General features: G+C 36.1%; 2 protein-coding genes across 5 annotated transcripts in view; one reads left to right on the top strand and one right to left on the bottom strand.

Moving 5' to 3' along the window:
* Window positions 1-3,165, bottom strand: part of Gca (grancalcin) — a 46,474-nt gene extending 43,309 nt beyond the window's left edge. Inside the window, exon 1 of the mRNA XM_021729162.3 lies at window positions 3,032-3,165. The gene's annotated coding sequence lies outside the window, so the exon portion shown is untranslated. The remainder of the gene's footprint in view (window positions 1-3,031) is intronic.
* A 36-nt stretch (window positions 3,166-3,201) lies between these two features.
* Window positions 3,202-21,796, top strand: part of Ifih1 (interferon induced with helicase C domain 1) — a 55,317-nt gene continuing 36,722 nt past the window's right edge. The window contains exons 1-4 of one of the 4 annotated variants that reach the window (XM_040294390.2): window positions 3,202-3,654; window positions 11,273-11,441; window positions 18,248-18,337; window positions 19,008-19,097. In XM_040294390.2, coding sequence (XP_040150324.2) covers window positions 3,202-3,654; window positions 11,273-11,441; window positions 18,248-18,337; window positions 19,008-19,097 — 802 coding nt within the window. Of the gene's footprint in view, window positions 3,655-11,272; window positions 11,442-18,190; window positions 18,338-18,950; window positions 19,098-21,796 lie in introns of all 4 variants that reach the window. The other 3 variants (XM_040294388.2, XM_040294389.2, XM_013355771.4) reach the window with 3 other exon arrangements.

Raw genomic sequence — 21,796 nt, 5'->3', positions numbered from 1 at the left:
ATATTACTGCTTCATGTGACCATTATATTCTCATGACAACTGTGATTGTTCCTATTACTTAAATGTAAAAAATTAAAATGAAAAGTTGGACAATAATGAGAATCAGTTATTCAGGATCTTCCTGAACTACCACACAAAGAACAAAACACTAAAGAGTGTTTTAAAACTGATGGAAGCTGGAAATTATTTTGGTGGAGGAGGCAGGGTATGAATAACAGGCAGGTCCAGGAAAAAAAGGGAAAGACATAGATCAGCAGCCTTTCCTATCTCAAAAGAGAAAGGAAACTGAAATTCACATTGGGAAAATAAAAAAATGAAAGTGAAAGATATTAGAAGAAACCAGACCAAGGAAAATACCCAAAGAAAAGGCAGAAAATAAACTAAATCACCATGCAAAAATATACATGAAGAAAAAAGATTCTTTTTGAGAGACAGGGGCTTGGTTTTTGTTTCTTCAACCTTTCTCTATAAGCGGCCCTATCAAAATAATGGCAGATTCCTGAAAGAGAGGTTCCTTTCTATTTCCTTTACTGTTCCCAACACACTCAGTCCTTATCACTCAATCCTTATTCAACAACTTCAACTGAGAATGACTATGGATTATTGTTGGTATTATCATGTGATGTTGATAATGACAGGTAAGCAAGGACAGTTATACATGGAAAACCAGACAGAAAAACTGTAGTGTGTATTTTCATCTAGCTCTTAACCATAGTCCTCATAGCATTTATCCTTATCTGGCACATTGGATATTTGTTGGTTGCTATTTAATTATCTGTCTTTCCACTCCCATTTAGTATGTGGGTTCTATAAAAATAGAAACTTTTAAATATATTATTATTTATTTACTTACTTTATTTTGTATTTTTCACTTTATTAACTGCATTTAGAACAGAGCTGATCATAAAGTATTAGTAAATATTTCTTGAGCAAGTGAATGAATGATATAATTTGAATAATTTTTGACTCCTTCTCCACCAGGACAACAATTTACTGGTTAAAAAAATGACACTATCTGTTTCCCCATAGAAAATAACCAATCCCTTCTCTTTCTCCAGTGTTTAGAACCAAAATATCGAAGGATAGGTGCCAGGGAACAGAATGGCTTTTGGTTGATGGGTCAGTTTGTGCTTCAACATATTGAATTAAACCCACAGGTAGCTGGCAGGGGTGGGGAGGCATTGGGAGATACATTTTTGCAATAGCCCAAAATGAGATCTTTGTAGACTTAATAACTAAAATTAGTAAGCTGAATACTTCTGTAGAAACATCAAATTTGATTCTCTTTTATCTAATTACAAAGTCAACTCCCTAAACAAGAAATAATAGGGTCCTATGAAGAAACAGAAAATAAAGAACTCCACAGGGCCAAGGTTCCATTCACTTCAATAATTCTGTGTGCTAGACATCAGGCCAGACATCAACTCAATATTCCTGTTCAGAGGTGAAATCATCAAGGGCCTCCTATTCATATAGCATTTTACTGGCCACTATACATATGTCCCTTCTTCCATGAGCTTACAGTTCTTTGGAAGAGAGTCTTAGTCATATACTATAATTCTAGAATAAAATAAGACAATATGCTGTAAATTGCTTATCTGTGTATTATGTATGCCTCAGTAAATAAACCTAAAGACTCTGAAATTCCCAAGGTCCAAAGAACCACCAGGCTTCAGTGTATTATCCACATGTCACTGAATATGCTTTGCTAACATTAATTTTCCTAAATATATCTTTGATGGCCTAAATGACCCCTCCATCTACCATGTAATTCCGAACCATGAAGTTATTATCATATACTACTACAACCACAGTTGCCCAGGGCTGCAGAATGCCTTCTAGTGAGCCGCAACCTGAAGCACTTGTGTTTTTGTGGCTTCTGTACTGAAATGAAGCTGCCATTTTTCAGTGTGAATGTCTTTTTTTTTTCCCTCTCATGACATAGACAAATGTTGATGTTTACTACAAGTTGGTACATTAGTTGCTAATTAAGTTCCTAGTTGCTTCAGCCAAAACTTGCTGTATGGAATCCAAGAAAAGAATGGCAGCTATATCAAAAATAAGTTGTTGGGGATTTTGTTTTGTTTTGTTTTGTTTTATTAAAAGAAAGTTATCTATTAAAGAATATGGGAACTCACATGCTGGGAGATAGGAAAACTTCAGTCTTGGCTTCCTCCTGAACTGAGTTAGTGGTTAAAGTACTTCTGCATCTGTCATCAGGCCCTGGTCAAGGATATATAAATACTAGCAATCTAGGCCTGAGGAAATCAGGCTATAACTGTTTATTATTATTTTTTTTTCCCATACTCACACCCAAATTCTTGGCGGAACAAATTAGTTCTTGGGAGGCCAGAGGTCAGGTTTATTTTAGGAAGGGTGCAAAGGTAACTTCCTTCTGGTGTTCTGGGGTTCCTGGATTTTGGAACCCTGTTTTTCTTAGCTTCATCTCCTGTCCAGTCCCTTGCAATTTCACCCTCTGGCTGGATCAGACTTAAGTGCCTTCACTAGCACAGGGGAATTCCTTTCTGCTCACATCAGGGTCTGGGGCAGTCTCTCTTCATTTTCCACACGGGAAGTCCCAAATCTCACACTTTCCTGCTCTCTACATTTTAGCTGACAAAGGATCTAATTGTTAAGGCAGAACCCTGCTGAGAAGCCAAAACACAGGCCCCGGGGAACTTTGCCATTGCTTTTGCTGTTTTAATGGATCCAAGAAAATTCGCTCTCCTTTCCTATTTCCCGTAGTGACCTCTACCGAAGCCCTCTCCTAACCCACAGTGACCAAAGGGTGGCTCCTCCCGGGAAACACACTGCCGGCCCTGGGGCCCTGGAGATTACGTATGGAAAGTCTTTCGAGAAGAGAATCGAAACAGAAACCAGTCCAGCTAACCACAACAACTGCCTGGCGGAAAACAGGACTCAGCGAAGGTACAAGTGTCGCCCTGCCAGAGCCAAAGCAACCGGCCTGTCAGTCGGAACCTGCCGCGTCCGCGCCCGGGACACCGCGCGCGCTGCCCACCTGCCTGCCCACCTGCTCAGGCGCCACCGCGCTGCCCTGCCCCGGCCCAGGGTCCCGCAGGTCACCGTGTCGTTAGGAACAGCGCAGAGGACCCTGCCACCTCAAAGCAGCTGACAGCCTTGCAAACACTCAACTGTGGACCATCTAGTTGGGAGAATCCTCTCCCTCTCTGAGAAGGAAAGATGTCGAATGGGTTCTCTGCAGACAAGAACTTTCGCTACCTCATCTCTTGCTTCAGGGTCAGATTGAAAAGTTACATCCAGGTAGAGCCCGTCCTGGACTACTTGACCTTTCTGACTAATGAAGTGAAGGAGCAGATTCGCAGGACCGTGGCCACTTCTGGTAACATGCGCGCAGTTGAATTGCTCCTGAACACCTTGGAGAAGGAAGTCTGGTCCCCTGGCTGGACACGGGAATTTGTGGTGGCCCTCCAGAGAACCGGCAACACCTTAGCGGCACGTTATGTGAACCCGGATCTCACAGACTTGCCCTCCCCATCTTTTGAGAAGGCTCACGATGAATGTCTCCAACTGCTGAACCTCCTTCAGCCCACTCTGGTGGACAAGCTTCTGGTTAAAGATGTCTTGGATAAATGCATGGAGAAGGAACTGTTGACACTTGAAGACAGAAATCGGGTAGGTGTCAGTTCAGATGGAGTTGGGCTTTAAGAAAGATTTTTGCAAAGTGGGGATTGCAAATGGTTTTTTAAAATCTGGTTCCCTCCTTCTTTAAAAAGAGACGATTTGGGCGCTGGAAAACATAATTTTGAAATTTTAAACACAAAAGAGTTAACTTTCTTATCCTTTCACTGAAAAAAACTAGAGAACTAACATTAAAGCAGAATTTGTATTAATAAATTCTGTTAATTGAACACTTACTATGTACAATTATAATAATTTTATGTTTGAAATAACCCATGAAGGGTCGTAATGGAATTGTTTCTTTTTTACAGAAGAGAAAACTAAGGTAAGTTAATTTGCTCAACTTCTTCCAGGAAAAACAATGCAGAGCTAGATTCATCAAGTCCTGATAGTATTGAATTTTAGGTCTTATTTAATGTGGTTACATAGAACAGAGGCAAGCAAATGATAGCCCCAAATCTAAATCCAGTCTGCTACTCATATTTGCAGGCCCAGAAGCTAAGAATGGTTTTTAGGTTTTTGAATTTTTTTTTTATCTTCTGTGTTTATAAAGTTTTATTGGAACACAGTTGTGCTCATTTGTTTACATGTGTTTTATGACTGCTTTTCACAGTTGAACAGAAACCATATGGCCTGTAAAGTCTAAAATATTTATTATCTGCCCCTTTAGAGTAAAAGTTTTTCAACCTCTGCCCTATATTATTCATTATACCATTTAATCTTGGTTCAAATGAGGAAATTATATATAACACACACACACACACACACACACACACACACACTTTTTTGTTCTTTGTTTAACCGAAGTTTCCATGTTCTTTGGAATAAAAATTTGGAGATAATTCATTTGAAGAAATATGTTGCCAGTTGCAGCTTTTCATATTAGGAAAAGAATAGCAGATTTTCATAAAGGTAGCATTTTGATAGGATGAATTTGACAGGTGATGTTACAAAACTTAATGTAATGTTCATTGTTTTTCAATGAATGAAAATATACTATGAAGTATATAAATGCTGGCCTACTTGAATGCTGAATTTGTATACTTGAAGTACACAAATGCTGCCTTATTCATGATTGTAAGTCAAAAGTGTATTTTAAAAGCTTTGTAGATAAATCACCACAAGTCAAGGGTTTTTGTCTATACTATGTTATTATTTTGACATTTTCCTTTTTCTGTTTGATTCATTAATTATTTGTATCTTCTTTACAATGTTCTGGGTATCAGATTAGTTGGCTTTAGCCTGTATTATGAGTTGATCTTTAGTAACTAAAGTTAATGGTCCTTCGTAGACTCAACAGCTACAGGGCCTATCCAAAGACTCAACATGCGTTGAATTGTGATGGCCAGTTTTCCCAACAAAGTAAATTACTTTACACTGTTGTCTGTAGCGTTTATGTCATTTTGTGTATTGAGCACCAACTAGAACGCATTATAGTAGTCCAGCTGGATATGACAAATGTGTACATCACTGTGGCAGAATCTTAATTTGGAAGAAAGTATGCAGCCTTCAAGCCAGCTGGAGATGGAAGATGGCATTTCCAGCCACAGTAGCTGTTAGGAAGTCCAGAAGCAACAGAGTCCAGTAACACCACAAAGCTGTTTATGTTTGGTGGGTATGATGTCCCGATTGCCAGTGAAACAGCACTTCTTCTTATTTACTCTAAATACTTCTGCCTATCAGCATCACTTTTGTCTTGCCTGGATTGAATTTCCGCCAGCTACATTTTATCCAAGTTCTTGATTCTGGCAAGCTTGGAGGCAGCTAGCAGTATTGCAAGGGATTTGACACAAAGAAGACTGGGAGTAAAGGGACTTTTGTGTAATGATGGCAGTTGAGGCCAAAACAGCCCAAAGTTTGCCTCAGATTCACATTTCAAAGGAGACTGGAAAGAATGAAGAGCTACTTATTTGAGACTAGGAGTAATAGGGACTCTGTGAGAGACTAATAATTGTGTGTCTGTGTGTGTGTACATTATCCTTTCCAAAGTTAAGCTATGGAAACAATGAGAAGGAAACATTATACTTGGAAGAATCTCTAGTGATGTGGAAATCATCCATGATGTTTATCCAATAGCAGAAAGTGTGATGGGACAGTCATGAGAGTTTATAATGGGAAGATGTGGATTTGGGGCTATATTTGCTTTTTACTACATAGACAACTTTGGGAAGTTATTTAAGTTTTCTAATCCTAAGTTTATCCAATGAAAATGAACGTTGTAGTCATTTCTTTTTTTCATAGTGCTTTAGTCAACATCAAATGAAAAATAGTGTTTAGGAAAGAACTTACTGTTTTGATATAATTATATTGATTTTATTAACACTCATCTGGTTACATTTCCATATAAAGTTGAAGCTTCAGGGATTTAGGTAAATCTCATGTTGAAATTGAGATCTGCTTCTAAAAGTCCCTAGATTAAACTGATTTGAAGGGGAAAATACATCTTTCATTTCCCAAAACCTAGCCAGGACTAGGTATAGGGTTGGTACTTAATAAATACTGATTACTTGATTAATTGTTTGAATTAATTTCCAAAAAATTCTCTGGAATGAGTTGAAAACACATGATGTGTTAGATTGCCTTGTCAGGCATTGGAGAATGAATGGATGATGTGCATTAGATTTCCAAATGTAATTTTTGACAGTTTAGAAAAAGATAACAAAAGTTAAGCTTAGCTTAACTAAGTAATCAGGACTTCTAAAAATTGATCTTTTATTTTTATTCTTTACTTGTGTTCCAGTAGACATTTCCTACTTGGACTGTGATTTTAGTTTAGGATTCCTACCTCCATATGTCAGCCCCTTCCCCCAATTAAAGTGGGGATTCTGAAAACAATCTGTGACTTAGTTTTGTGTCCAATAAGTACCCAACAAACCTATTTGGTTTATTGATTTATTCATTCATTTTTGAATTTGTTGAGTGGCATATTTGTGCCAGACAACAAGCTAGTGGGAAAGATAAGAGAAAATCAGAGACAACGGCTGTGCTTCCCTGGAGTTCAAGTTGCAATGTTAGAGTTCATCCTTCCTACCAATAGCTAAGGAACACCTACTGTACTCAAGGCACTATCCTAAATGCTGGAGACACAGCAGTAAACACTAGTTCTTTTACAGATCATTACATCAGAACCATCCCTGTAAGGGAGTGTCCCTGTTCTGCCCTGCTTCTTTTAGGGTGCATAGTGACAATTTGGCATACCCATTGATTTAGACAGCTGTGAACTCTGTAACAGAAGTGATAATCTAAACATTTCCACAGAATCTTAATGTCAATCGGAACAACCCAAGAGAGGTACATGTTTCAACCAGGCTCAAAAGAATTCAGACACATGTAGTCTTGGTCACTCCATACACCTTTTGTTTATTTGGGAAAAACAGAGGTACTGAGACTAGTCCAGCTAGAAGCTAAATCCTATTTTCCTCAAATGAAATGAGTGTCCCAGTCAGTTTTCCCCTCATTTATTGTATTGTCAAGCAAATTAGGAAAAACAAGAGGAAAAAAAGAAATATGAATAAACTTAGCTGTCAGTTTGATATTAAACACGTGATTAAAACATGAACAAATTATATACTTTAACATAATTTTGTTTCCTAATTTACTGTTATCTGATAGTTTAACTCTACTGGATTTAAAAAACCATTATATTTAAATAGCAATCTGAGGTTATTATACAAGAAGACAAAACATTTTTCATTAACTGTACATCATGTGGGCAAGCCAGTGCTTAATGAAAATATCTTTGGTTTCTTAACTGTTTTCTTTTTTTTATTGATTGTTCAAAACATTACAAAGCTCATGATATATCATCTTTCATACATTTGACTCAATTGGGTTATGAACTCCCATTTTTACCCCAAATACAAATTGCAGAATCACATCGATTAACTGTTTCTTTTGGAAAGAAAAACAAAAATTAACAGAAAATTTAGAAGTTGCTTTACCCACAAATTTACCATATTTATTTGTTTTATATTGGTGCATTACAATGATACACAATAGTGGGATTCATTTTGACATATTCATATGGGCACATAGTATAATTTGATTAATTTCATACCCAGCATCCCCTTCACCTCCCATCCTCCTTCCCCCAGATCCTCTTCCTCTACTCTATTGGCATCTCTCCTGATTCCATGAGTTCCTTTTTTAATTTATTTTTTCCTCTCTAGCTTCAACATGTGAGAACATATGACCCTTGACTTTATGTTTCTGGTTTATTTCACTTACCATGATGCTTTCCAATTCCATCTTTTTTACTACAAATGACAATTATATTCTTCTTTATAGCTGTGTGAAACTACTCCATTGAAATTCACCTATATTTTATGTTCCATAAATTAGTTAACAATGTTGCCATTGACATTGTTAAATTCATAGAGAAAACTTCTAGTAGGGGAGGGAATCATTCTATATCAATCTCAAGTTTAAATATTCCCCTTCTAGGAATTTCTGTTATTGTGTTTATTTATTGGGGTCTAACATCTTTATAATATTATAGGAAAATAGATTAAGAAAAACGTGTGTGTGTGTGTGTGTGTGTGTGTGTGTGTGTGTGTAAAATTACTTCAAAGGGAACTGATATACTTTCCAGCATCCAAATGGGGATGATTTCTTAAAAATTCAGAATCTTGATGAAGCTACTAAAATTACACAGATGTTATATATATTTCTGCATTCAAACAGTACAAATAAATGTAGAAAACAAAAGCATTATGATATGCAAATGCCTAGGATCAATAAAGGTAAAGAAAATGTGACATATGTGTTTCCAGAGTAAAAATCCACTTAACAGATTAATAGTCAAAGAAAATTTAGTGAGTAGAAAATGCTTAGATTTTTAATAAAAGTATTCATTATAGTGCCCATTAATTCTTTTTAGAGAAATACTTTCTTATTACTTCCTTCAAGTATATTTAAAGCTGATTAAAAATGGGATAATAAAGATGGAAATGATTGAAGCCAGACATGGTGGTGCACTCCTGTAATCCAGCTATTCAGGAGGCCAAAGCAGCAATATTATAAGTTCAAGGCCAGCCTCAGCAACCTAGCAAAACCCTGTCTCAAAATATAAAGTAAAGGGCTGGGGTTGTGGCTCAGTGGTAGAGCACTCGCCTAGCACTTGCAAAGCCCTGGGTTCAATCCTCAGCACCTCATAAAAATAAATAAATAAATAAATAAAGGTATTGACAACTACAACTAAAAATAAATATTAAAAATAATAAAATAAAAAGTAAAAATTCTGGAGATGTAACTCAGTGATAAAGTACCCCCTAAGTTCAATGTTTAATCCTAGTATCAGGAAAAAAAATAAAAGGAAGGGTTTAGTTAAAATGAGGTGCTGAAACCAGTGTAATTTGTGTCAATAGCAATTACTTCTCCAATTAGTAGGAAATAACAAAACTCTTACAAATACCAGAGAAGTCAAAAAATTTCCATTAGGAGATTAATGAAGTTAGAGAAAAAGTAGGAAATGAGCAAGAAATTGCTTAGACAATGGTTTGTGAGAGATGGCCTGAAATCACTTAAAATTTCATAAGTTTAAATAATCACTTTTTGACAAAAAATAAAATTGAAGAAAATTTTTAGCTATGATTATAGCGCAAGAAGTCAGGTTTTAGCCTCTACAGTCAATTACCTCTATGAAATTCTACCTTTGACATTTACTAGACTTGTGACCTTGGAGAGAGATCCAAACATCTTTGTGCCTCTTGGCCTTCTGATCTGTGAAAGGGGTTTATATTGGTATCTATTTCAGGGTTGCTAGCTTAATATATGAAAAGCCCTAGGACAGTATAATTACCTACTAGCTAATAGGACTAAAATGACTTTTGAGTAGACGTCATGTAGAACAATTTTTTATACTAAGTAGTATCTGCTAGTGAAATGTTTGTAAAAGACCAGGTGTGGTGGCCCATGCCTGTAATCCCAGTGGCTTGGAAGGCTGAGACAGGAGGATCATGAGTTCAAAGCCAGGGCTGGGGATATGGCTCAGTGGTTGAGTGCCCCTGAGTTCAATTCCTGGTAGAAAGGAAGGAAGAAAGGAAGGGAGGGAGGAGGGAGGAGGGAGGGAAGGAAGAAGAGAGAGAGAGAGAGAGAGAGAGAGAGAGAGAGAGAGAGAGAGAGAGAGAGAAGTAGGTTTTTTAAAGTAAATACTTTCCTAGGTCATCCATAATAATAGGTAATACTAAATTTGTAGAAAACATTATTTGAAAAAAGGTTAACAAATCCTTGACATTAAAAGGTCTTGGAATATATTTAAAGGACTAGAAAACACATTTTGTAAGAACAAACTAGCCTAAACAGCTGAAATTATAGATATAGAAGATTCATAGATATTGAGAAAGAACTTTGAGAATATCTATATCAGTGTTTCTCAATTAGGAGGCTGGTAAGAATCACATGAGATGCTTTAAAAAATGTTTGAAAAATGTACTGTGTCCTCAACATAGACAAAATAAACCAGAATCCTTTGGGACAGATGCTAAACATTAACATTTTTTTAAGTCTCCACAGGTGTTTCTTATGTGAAATCAGAATGGAGTAACTAACACTCAAATCTCCATTCTGGTGGCCTCAGTTTCCACATGTGGAAATGGAGGCTCAGGGAGATGAAGTAGCTTCCTTGATGCCACAGAAAGTTAATGATGGCGTCATTTCTTTCCGATCTAACATGATTTATGTTAGTCTTTTCTCCAAATGTCAGTTACTCTATTAGAATCTATTTTAGGAAGATGCATTGTGATAATAATTATACAAATGATCCACATTACAAAAAGATTCACTAGGTTAGGCCCAGCAGCTCGAGAGTATGAAACAAGAGGATAGTGAGTTCAAAGCCTCAACAAAAGCGAGACACTAAGCAACTCAGTGAACCTCTAAATAAAAAATACAAAATAGTGCTGGGGATGTGGCTCAGTAGTCAGGTGCCACTGAGTTCAATCCTGGGTACCCTAAATAAATAAATAAATAAATAAATAGGAAAGAAAACGAAGACTAAATATTATAATGACTGGATATGAAATAAGTCTACTTCATACTTTACAAAAGGAATAGATATAGAAAAATTTTCATAATATTAAATAAACAAAAATTTGGAAAATTTTATTATAGTAATTATAAATAATGCAAATATTAAATAAACAAAAATATGAATCTGTGGTTGTAATTACTTATTTCCATGGTAGTAATAGTGAAGAAAGAGAAGTTGGATAAAAAATATTTTATTTCCCATTTACAGACTTCTTGTGTTGAACGGAAATAGCAAGCCATAGATATACAGAAAGAAATTGGTAAAAATAAAATATGGTTATTGATGAAAGATGTTTTCTTATGTTCTTCTTATTCAGAATGAAGTAAAACATTTATTTCTAAGCATCAGGTTTGGACATCAAAATGGCTTAAAAATTACATGTTTCAAAGGGTGTTTGATTCAGAGATATTTTTCCTGGTAGACTTCAAAATTGCTGCATGTAGCATTGCTGTTTTCCTTAGTATCTGAATATAAACTTTTAAAAATCACTTATGCTTAATTGCTCAGTTTCCCTAACAACTATTTCCTGTTTAAATTTATTGATATGTTGAATCTTCTTTATTTCTACTTTTCTCTTAACAGATTACTGCTGCAGAAAATAATGCAAATGAATCAGGTGTAAGAGAGTTGCTCAGCAGGATTGTGCAGAAAGAAAACTGGTTTTCTACATTTCTGAACATTCTTCGAGAAACTGGAAATGACAGACTTGCCCAGGAGTTAACAGGTGTTGCTTGCTCAGAAAGCAATGCAGGTATTTCTTATTTTACTAGGGATGATTTTCCACATTTTGCCCAATAATTGAAAGTTTAATGAAACCTATAGACATATTGCCAAACACCAAGTTTTTTTTTTTTTTTTTTAGTAACAGTTTTCAAACGGGAAGGGATTTGGTAGATCATTTATTTTACAAACAAAGAAATTAGTGCCTGAGAAAAAAAATTAAAGTATCAGAGCCCGAAGAATTCATCAAGCTGGACTAGAATATTGGTGATTGACTCAAATTCCAACCAACATTCCACTATTAGTCTTATTTTGAAAGCATAAGAATGACCTGGAATTTTTAACAAGGTACTTTTCGCATTAAAAAGATGCAAATAAATTGTGCAAAATTATTTTAGTGGTTATTAAAACTCTGCTGCATACACTTCTGAATATTTTCATAAATTTTAAGTATTTTGAACATTTGATGAAGGGTTTGTAATTACAACACATCTCAACTTCATGTAATATAAATTTTAAAAAATAGTTAATAACAATTTTGTAGCCCTTTTACATATATTATTTTATATCTAATTAAAACTTCCAACTTATTTTTCTTTCCTTAATATATTCTCTATGCTTTCAAAAATATCATTTATAAAACAAGTTAAAAGTTAATTGCCAACAAATTAATTATAATTATTATAATCATTGCATGCTGACTTCACCTCTTTCCTTCACTCATTCACTCATTCATTCATTCAGTGAACATGTAGAGAGTGCCAGATGTGGTGGGCTATTCCTGATGCTGAGGATATAAGATTTTTTTTTTTTTTTATTCACGTGATTTAAATGGTTTAATTTAAATTAGGTAAATAACTGTTTTTTTTTCTTTTTTTTTTTTATTGGTTGTTCAAAACATTACAGAGCTCAAGACATATCATCTTTCATACAATCGACTCAATTGGGTTTTGAACTCCCCAAATACATAATACAGGATATAAGATTAAATGACATGTAAAATCCTTCTTCCCATACACCATAATTTTTAGTGGAACAAGGTACAGAGTAGGCAATTTTCTGAAGTACATATGCAAAACAAAAACAGATAAATTGAGTGATAAAGTAAAATTGCTAAATTATTAAAGAAACAGCATGTTATGTTTTATATTATTTTACGAAATAGCTTTATTTTTGCCTGGCAATTTAAAATACATAACTATATAAAACTATTTGTTTTACTCTTTAAAAGTGGTCAATCTAGGATGGGTATGGTGGTGCACACCTGTAATTAAAACAGCTTGGGAGGCTAAGGCAGGAGGATAAAAAGTTCAAACCAGTCTTAGCAACTCAGCAGCAACTTAGTGAGAGCTAAGCAACTTAGCAAGGTGCTGTCTCAAAATAAAACATAAAAAGGGCCGGGGATGTGCCTCAGTGGTTAAGCATCCTTGAGTTCAATCCCTGGTGCCAAAAATAAATAAATAAAAGTGGTCAAACCAGCTTTCAAAAATCAGACTTTCAAAAGTCCCATGGTCTGTTTGTCAGCAACTTCCAGGGGTTCTACTGTCATTACTTCTGTGAAGTATGTATCTGTACCAATATCTATATATATGGAGAGAGAGAGAGAGAGAGAGAGAGAGAGAGAGAGAGAGAGAGAGAGAGACAGATAGACAGACACACATACACTACACTCAGAGTGAGACAGACCATGGGATAAAAATGGATCAATAGACAGAATCAACTTTCTTTCCCATGGGGTATTTACAAGCTCTAAAGAATTATGAAGTGGCATTAGTAGCTGTACTATCATATCTTTAAGATGAACTTAAAGTTCAAAAGGCCTTGAAACTGTTCTTTCTCTGAAATTATTTAAAAATCTGGGAGATTATTCAAGAATGCTCAATTAGATAAGTAATTCCATTATGCATTTACCAGCAAGTTCCATGATTTCTGTTTAGACCACAAAATTATGACTATATATTAAAAGTCCTTCAGAATAAGAAGCATCTGCATCTTTATTTTGCTTTGGTTCTCTGGTGGGGCCTCAATGATGCCACTTACTTATAATATCAAGATCACATTTTTTTTAGGTATTTATTATTTTCCAGGAATTTTTTCCACACTATAATTCTAAGGCCTATTTGCTAAGTGAAGGGACTTCTGGTCAAAGCTATATATATACAATGATGGGCCAATTCCCTCTTATATACCTCAAGAATAAACTTGGCCTACTCCCTAGACCACCCCCTCTCATGATGAGTACCTACTTAAGACCTCATGGGACCATCCATGATAAATCATTCCAGGACTTGACTTTCAGTGGAAAATGGCTACAGTCCAGTTTACTTTTTGTTTCCCAGGAAAATTTGGCCTCAGTATATATATATAAATGTTAGAAAGGGAAGTTTTTCAGATCAGAAAGTCTCTGGTGTTCCCTTCCCCTGTTAGAGGGTACCTGTTCATTGTATGCTCGGGTTCAGTGGCATAATTCTTTAGCAAATTGTCTATAAGTTCTGCTTTAAAGTATCTTCCAGATCTGACATAAATGCGTGTCTGGCAATAGTTCTTGCCAAGATAAGCTTTCAGTTCTACTTCACCAGGTGCCTAGTTGGAAGTTCAGTGTAATATTTCAAATTATAATTTTTAAACAATAGTAATCTAGTAGAGTATATTTAGAAAATCCTATGCAATGCCAGTATTCTAGCACATCTTATTACATATGCATTGTATTCACATGCCTCCGTTTTTACTTTTCTTATAATATGCCATAAATTTGTATTGTGATTAGGTCTCTGGTTGTCTGTTTAACAATGGCATTGGGACTAGTTTGTCCTAATTTTCCCAGACCAACAAATCATTATATAAAAGTGGGAAAGGCTCACAAAAAGAAATAAGTATCTTATTATTCATCAGTCTCTCTTCTCTCCCTGGCCCCATAGCAGTGTTCTCTCACAATTGGGGCTTTCCCTCCTTTCAACCAAAGTGGGTAAGGATGGATGTTGACTCAGAAATGAGAAAAGTGGCAGAGTAGAAATGGTTCTAGGCTTCCTTTAAAGGCTAGATGGAAAATGCCCACCCCATCTGGGGCTCACTTCTGCATACATTCAGACTCACTCTGACCAACAATATTTTCATTGCCTCAAAACATCTAGTCAGGAGATTCAGGGATTTCAATATTATTTGCTGAACTCTGAACATTTTTCTAGCAAGCTTTGATAATTAGGACAAAGTTGTGATATTTTTCTTGTGGTGAAGAGCTACTATGAATTGAGTTGCCCCCTGCATTCCGAAGAAAGCTTATAGCTCTCAAAGTAACTGTATCTGGTGTATCTGGAGATTGGGTGTAAAGAACTTGTTAAGATTAAATGAGGTCATAAGGGTGAGGCTCTGATCTAATAAGGCTGTAGCCTTATAAGAAGAGGAAGAGGGAAAGAGATCACTCTCTCTCCATTGTGGGATGACACAGTGAGAAAACCACCATCTGTAACTCAAGAAAGAAAAACTTTGTAAGCACTGACTCTACTGACATTAGGATCTTGGACTTCCAGTCTCCAAAACTGAGAAAAAATTTGTGTTGTCTAAGTCAACCCTCTACTCTATTTTGTTCTGGTGATCTCAAATAACTAATACAAATTTAGATACTCCCAAAGTTGGATGCTACTAAACAAAAAACACATTGAAGTGACTCTGGAACCAGGTAATGTATAGAAAGTGAAAGAATTTTGAGGTGAACGTCAGAAATATAGGTTTAAGGGTGATTCTGATGGGGTCTTAGGAGAAAATGTGGAAAATTAGAGACTGGAAGAAAGGTGATCCTTGTTATAAAATGGCAAAGAACTTGGTGGGAGAGTGTTCTAGTATTTTGCAGAAGGTGGACCTCATGGGCAATGAAATTGGATATTTAGCTGATGAGATTTTTAAGCAAGATGTGGAGGGAGTGGTTCTGTTTCTCCTGTTTGTAGTAAAATGATAAAAAAAAAAGATGAGTTAAAGAAATGAGATAGCAGAGGATATAGAGGAGAGTACAGAAAGGACAGTAAATGTCAACAAGACGCCAAGTATGAAGAGAGCCTTTTTAACATGCCCGATTGTGTTATAAGACAGTTCCTATTTCTCAGAAAAGGCAGATGTTTCCATCTTGCCAAAAGTTCCTGCATAATCTATAATCTGACCCACATCCACTGTGGGACAATTGGAATATCAAAAACCAATCAAGAGAAACTGATCATCTAATTATATTCCTGTAGAAGGAGGAGTATGGTAAGATGTAAATGGCACTCTTGCTCCTCCCAGGCACACGGCACCAGGAGCTCTGAATATTTCTCTCATTTTCCTTTTTTAATAAAAGTCTTGCTCCTTATTTAACTTGGCCACATTTGCCGTGTTCATTCTTCCATCCAGTGGAACACATATCCAACTCCTGCTGATAACAGAAGGAATTAGTAACCAAGAAGGGACCAGAACTTGAAGATCTGGGAGATTCTCAGCCTCTTACAAAAACATATGGCAAAGTGTGTTGTGAAAAGAACATGAAGGTGCAACTGAACAAACTCTTAGTAAATAGTTTGTGGATGTGACTTGCACTTAATCAGCCATTTCAGCAGGACACAGACTCTGTCAGTTTGAAATAAAGGGGAAAGAAAAGGCAGGATGGGGGTGAAGAAAGACTGTCAGACCTCTTGGATTCTGCTGAGTTAGACCATAAACCTATTGGGCTATGAACTTGTGCTTCAAGGAAAAGCAAGAATGACCCCAAAGCCATTTAGAGACCATGGGACTGCCACTCCCACACATGTCAAGGAAGCAAAGTTGTTTCCTCCTTAGTTTCAATGAGTGGTGCTACCTCTCTGATTTGGGGGAGGTGCCTCAGAAGTGGTACTCCCCTCACAGAGACCAGAAAGCTCATGGATATCTGAAAGAGCAAAAGGAGCAAGGTTGTCCTGCCATCCCAGTGGACCAAAAGCAGAGTGTCAAACCAAAGAGAGTTCTTGAGCTGTAAGATCTGAAGGAATTTGCCTTGCTAGATTCTGGACTTTGTTTAGCTCAAATCACCTTTTCCTTCTTTTCTGTTTCTTCCTTTTGGGTATGGAATGTTGATCTTCTGCTCATCCCACCATTGTATTTCAAAATCCCCTAATTTGTCTGGTTTCATAGATTCATAGCTGGAGGAGAATTTGCCTCTGATTGAATCACACCTAGCACCTTATCCAAATCTGAATTAGGTAACATGTGGACTTCTGACTTTACATTTGATGCTGGAATGAGTTGAGACATTGGGGGTTCTTGAGATGAAATGACTGTATTTTCCATGTAAAAACAAGAATATGAGTGGGGTAGGGAGTAATGAAATGCTGTGGGAGAAATTATATCCCCTCAATCCATAGGTTAGAGCCCTAAACCCTATTATGACTGTATCTGGAGATGATGTCTTTAGGAGGTCATGAAGGAGAGGCCCTAATCCGATGTGATTGTGGCCTTCTAAGAAGAGGGAGAAAGAAAAGTGTATCTCTCTCTCCCATGTGAGGACACTGAGAAGGTGGTGGGTGGGTGTACTCTGAGAAGAGGGCTGGCAGCAGACGTCAGCCATGGTGGCACTAGGGTCATATTTGGCCCAAGTCTAGAAGTGAGAGATGAAATCTCGGTTGTTGCAATTACCTGTTGATGGCATGTTGTTGTAACAGCCCAAGCAGGCTGATGCAGAAGCCCAAGCTCTAGATTCTTAACATTTATTGCCTCCTGGTTTCCTTCCTGAATGTTCCATCTTTAGTTACACTCTTCACTCCCTGATCCTCAATTTACTCCTCTGTAGAGTGGGGATATTATTTAACATCTAGGTTTATTTAAAGGGTTAATTTATTTAATATATGTAATTATATAATATTATCTTAAGCACAGAATAAATTGACTATTTTAGCTATAAGCTCCAAACATGTCCAACAGCTAGATGTAAATATGAGCAGAATGTCAAGTTGGCTACTTGTCCAAAGTCACAACCCCTTCTTCAAGAAAATCCCCATGCAGCTTCCTTGATCCTTTAAGGTGGGTCAATGTGTATTCAGACTTTGATAAATTTTCTTCACGGCATTGGACTTCTGTGACAGATTGAGCTTCTTTGTCTTTCTTTGTGTTCTATAAAGGCCCTTAATAAAACAAAGCTGAAAAATAGGAATAGAGGAATGGAAAAGAAAAGAGAAAGGAGGAATACAGAATATTTCATTGAATTAAAAAAATCTCCAGGAATTCAGAATACATGAATTTAGTCTGACATTAAAGCAGATGTACAACTCACGCAGAACATACAGTCAGGGAACAAAATGGTGAGAGCACAAGCTAAAGAAAAACTATCAAATTTGCATTTTCATTAATTCAGCCTCAAATGTAGCTTAGAACCACCGAGTCATTGAAGGTCACTGTCAGACAGCAAATAGTCTCACTTTATTTATGATTAGCACACACTTATTAAATCGTCTTTTTCGATAAAATTCAGTCATTACAAAAAAACTACAGTGTTCAGATTAAAAGTAAAATATTATGTCATAATAAAAACATGCTTTATGTCTTTGAAATGTCAAAGATTTAAAGTATGTTACTGTAAATCTATTAGGGGCCCACATTTCATTTTCAAGATAACAGCTATTTACGTTGTATAAAAATTTGCATTGCAATTCAATTTCTATTTTGCTCAGAACTTTAAAATATTTAAGAGTATTCAGGGAACCTCTATTTTTAAAATAGCAGTGGGTTATATGTACTGTATGAAAACCTGTGCTGCACTGTGATTTACATGTAATACTTTCACAGAGGTTGAGAATTCACCCCACAAAGATGATTCTGAAGTAAATGAGTTGCGTCTTTCAGCCACAGATCAGCCAAGCCTAGACAAAGAGGGCCAGAACATGGAGGATATTACATCAGAGTCATCTTTAGCAGATTCTTCTATGGTTTCAGGTACTTGAAACATTGAGATACTTTATATCCACTAATTAATACTTATAGAAAAATCAGTTGGTGCACTAATGGTATGATGACCCTACTAAACATAGGGAAAATTTGGGCTCTGGGATTTGTGAGCACTTTTATTATTAAAGTATTTTTACAGGAAATTAAATTAAAATGATTCCTCTTTCACTAAAATATTTTAAATGAACATAGTATTAAACAGTTGTAAATATGAACATACTTGCTTCTGATTTTACTTTATATGGAATCCACAGCCATTTTGATGTGATAACTAACATCATAAGCATGTGTTATGTTTCTTGGTTTCTAAATGCTTTCAACATAACATCTCTGGACAGAAAGTTGGGAGGTGGCATTCAGTTAATTTGTTTTCAGTTATTTATAGTTTCAAAGTAACAATAACAGCTATTTACATTATATAAAAATTTGCATTATTGTTCAATTTATATTGTGCTCCAAATTCTAAAATATCTAAGGTTATTCAGGTAACCTCTATTTGGAACCCCATTTTTTTGTTTTTGTTTTTCAAGATAATGATGGATTGTATGTACTGCGTGAAAACCTGTGCTGCACTGTTTTTATTCTATACTTTAATTCATAGAAATTGGGAAGTCATGCCATGAAGATGGTTCTGAAGTAAATGAGTCACTTCTTTCAGCTACAGATCAGCCAAGCCTATGGAAAGAAGGCCAGAACATGGAGAATAATACATCAGAATCATCTTTTGCAGATTCTTCTATGGTTTCAGGTACTGAAACATGTAGATAATTTATATCCATTAATTATTACTTCCAGAAAAAGTAATTGGTACACCAATGACATCATGACCTATTAAAGACAGGAAAATTGGGGCTCATTCTAACACTTTTAATCACAAAGATGAAGAACCACAAAGAACCACTGCACAGGTAGGATAGGAAGGAGCAGCATCAAGGTCATAGATAATAGTGAGGGAGTAAAACAATTGGGATGTGATGAGTTTTAAATATTTACTACCTCTCTAAATAGAATTTATCTAATTGAAAATGTACATAATTTATTTATTTTAATATCTGTGCTTAGTAACTGACTCACAAAATTCCTGAAAACTTAACAATTGGCTCTTGTGAGCTAGTATAAACTGACTCCAGTACACCACTGTAAATTTCATTATTTGTACTCACAAAAATAATACAGATGCAGTGTAGAAAATTTGGAATACATAGAAACACACAGAGAACTCTTCCATATTCCCACATGATATAAGTATTATACATAACATTTGGGTATGTGTTCTTCCAGTCCTTTTACATTCCTGGATGTGTATATATAAAATGGCATTTCTCCTGTGTACATTAGATATTCTTCTAAATCATGGTTTTTAATCATTGACTAATAGTCCCACCATTTGGAGGAAGCATAATTAATTAACCAATTATTTAGCTTAATAAGTTACTCTGTCATGAATAATGCCATGCTGGCCCTCTTATGCCACAGTTTACTTAAAAACATATAATTAGAATTTCTGGGTCAAATAATTTATACAATTTTAACACATTTGATACTTAATGTCAAATTCACTGTGGGAACTCGTGCCAATTCACTTGTTTTCCCACAGTGTAGGAGAGTGTCTTATTTTCCTGATTCACTTCTATGGGAGTAGGTGATATGATTTTTAATCTTTACCAATTTGGTTGCTATTAAATATGATTTTTTTGTTATTTGAATTTTCTGATTTCTAGTGAAAAACATTTTTGCGAGTTTATTCTTTGTTTATTACACATTCGTTTTTCTATTAGGGTATTTATATTCTAAATTTGTCTTAGTGAGCTTTCCTCGCCGCTGTGACTAAAAGACCTGACCAGAATAATTGTAAAATAGGAAAAGTTTATTTGAGGGTTCACGGTTTTAGAGGTTTTAGTCCATAGAAGGCTGGTTCCATTTCTTGGGGCTCCAGATGAGGCAGATCGTCATGGCAGAAGAGCCTGGCAGAGGGAAGCAGCTCACATGGTGATCAGAAGCAGAGAGAGTGTCTCCACTCTGCAGATACAAAGTATATACCCCATAGTCACACCCCCAATTAATTAACTATTCCCTCCAGCCACACACCCCCTGCCTCCAGTTACCCCTCAGTTATTCCCATTAGGGATTATTTCACTTTAAGACTCTCCAACTCAAGCATTTCTCCTCTTAACCTTCTTGAATTGTCTCACACGTGAGCTTTTGGGAGATATCTCACATCCAAACATAACAAAATTTATATTCTTGCTTCTTTATCTGAACTACTGAAGTGTATAGGGTAATGATATTTGTCAGAAATGATGGCAATTTTTGTATGGTTCACTTGCTTTTTAGTCTGTTTATGGTATTTTTTAATGCAATGCTTCTGAGATTCTAATGATCAAAAGAATCAACTGGAGGACAGTCTAATTGGAATGCAGATATGATTCAGTCAGTATACAGTGGTTCCTGAGATTTCACCTTTATCACAAGTTCTCAGGTGATGCTGCTGCTTCTGGTCCTGGCCCATACTCTAACAGGAAGGTTTTCATGTGTAATATGGCAAATCTCTTAAATTTGTATTCTAGAGGGTTTTTTTTTCCATTTAAGCAAGCACCTGTGCTTTCTTTTAGAGATCATGATTCTATTTGAAATGCCAAAATCCACTATCTGAAAGTAGAGCTTTATTTTTTAATAAACATTCTTGATAAGCTCCCTGACATCTCTGTGGGTAACTGGCAGCTTTCTAAGTCCACACTAGAAAGAATGGAAGACTGAAGTGAGGCTGGGCAAAGATCCTGCATTTCAGATTAGCAGTTTCATAAAAAGTTGCCAGGTGCATCTTATCAGTTTGCACTTTATGTAGTCTGAGTTTCAAGTGGTCCAAAAAGAAAAAAGAAAAAAAGAAAAAGGCCAAGAATTTAAATTCCTCTTTTTCTTCTTCTCCTTCTCCTTCTTCTTCACGTTTTAAGTGTACCTTGTGAGAAAATCTGGATCTTCATAATGGTTTTAGGGAATAGAAAGGTTTGGGGCTTTTAATTTTTTTTCCCTCTCGAGATCTTCTTTCCCTTCCTTTTTCTTTAACCTCCCTGTCCCCTTTCTTTCACTTCTTTTACTTAGAAAATATTAATTAAACACCTCTCGTGTGCCAGGCTCCTTCTTCAGTACTGTACAGATAGTGGGGAATATAAGAGAAATGGTTTTAGCTCCCATGGAGCTTCCCACTCTGGGGGTATCAGCCCAAAGTAGTCACCTTATAGCTACAATGACAGTATATCCTATGAAAGAAAAATACAGAACATTAAAGTGTCTAAGTCTAAGGGCATATACAAGTACAGTCAGCTGGACAGGGGCTGAGGACCCAATCCAATTCACAACAGTCTTCTGGTCTGTAGGGTCTTTTGACATGCAGACGTCTATGTGCATTGGTGAGCAGGTTAGTCCAACCCATTCTGTCCCTTGGCAGAA

The sequence above is a fragment of the Ictidomys tridecemlineatus genome, chromosome 7 (genome assembly GCF_052094955.1).
Source record: "Ictidomys tridecemlineatus isolate mIctTri1 chromosome 7, mIctTri1.hap1, whole genome shotgun sequence".
In the NCBI taxonomy this organism is placed as follows: domain Eukaryota; kingdom Metazoa; phylum Chordata; class Mammalia; order Rodentia; family Sciuridae; genus Ictidomys; species Ictidomys tridecemlineatus.
Note: the sequence above shows the minus strand (reverse complement) of the source record. Positions and strands in the feature narration are given on the sequence as shown.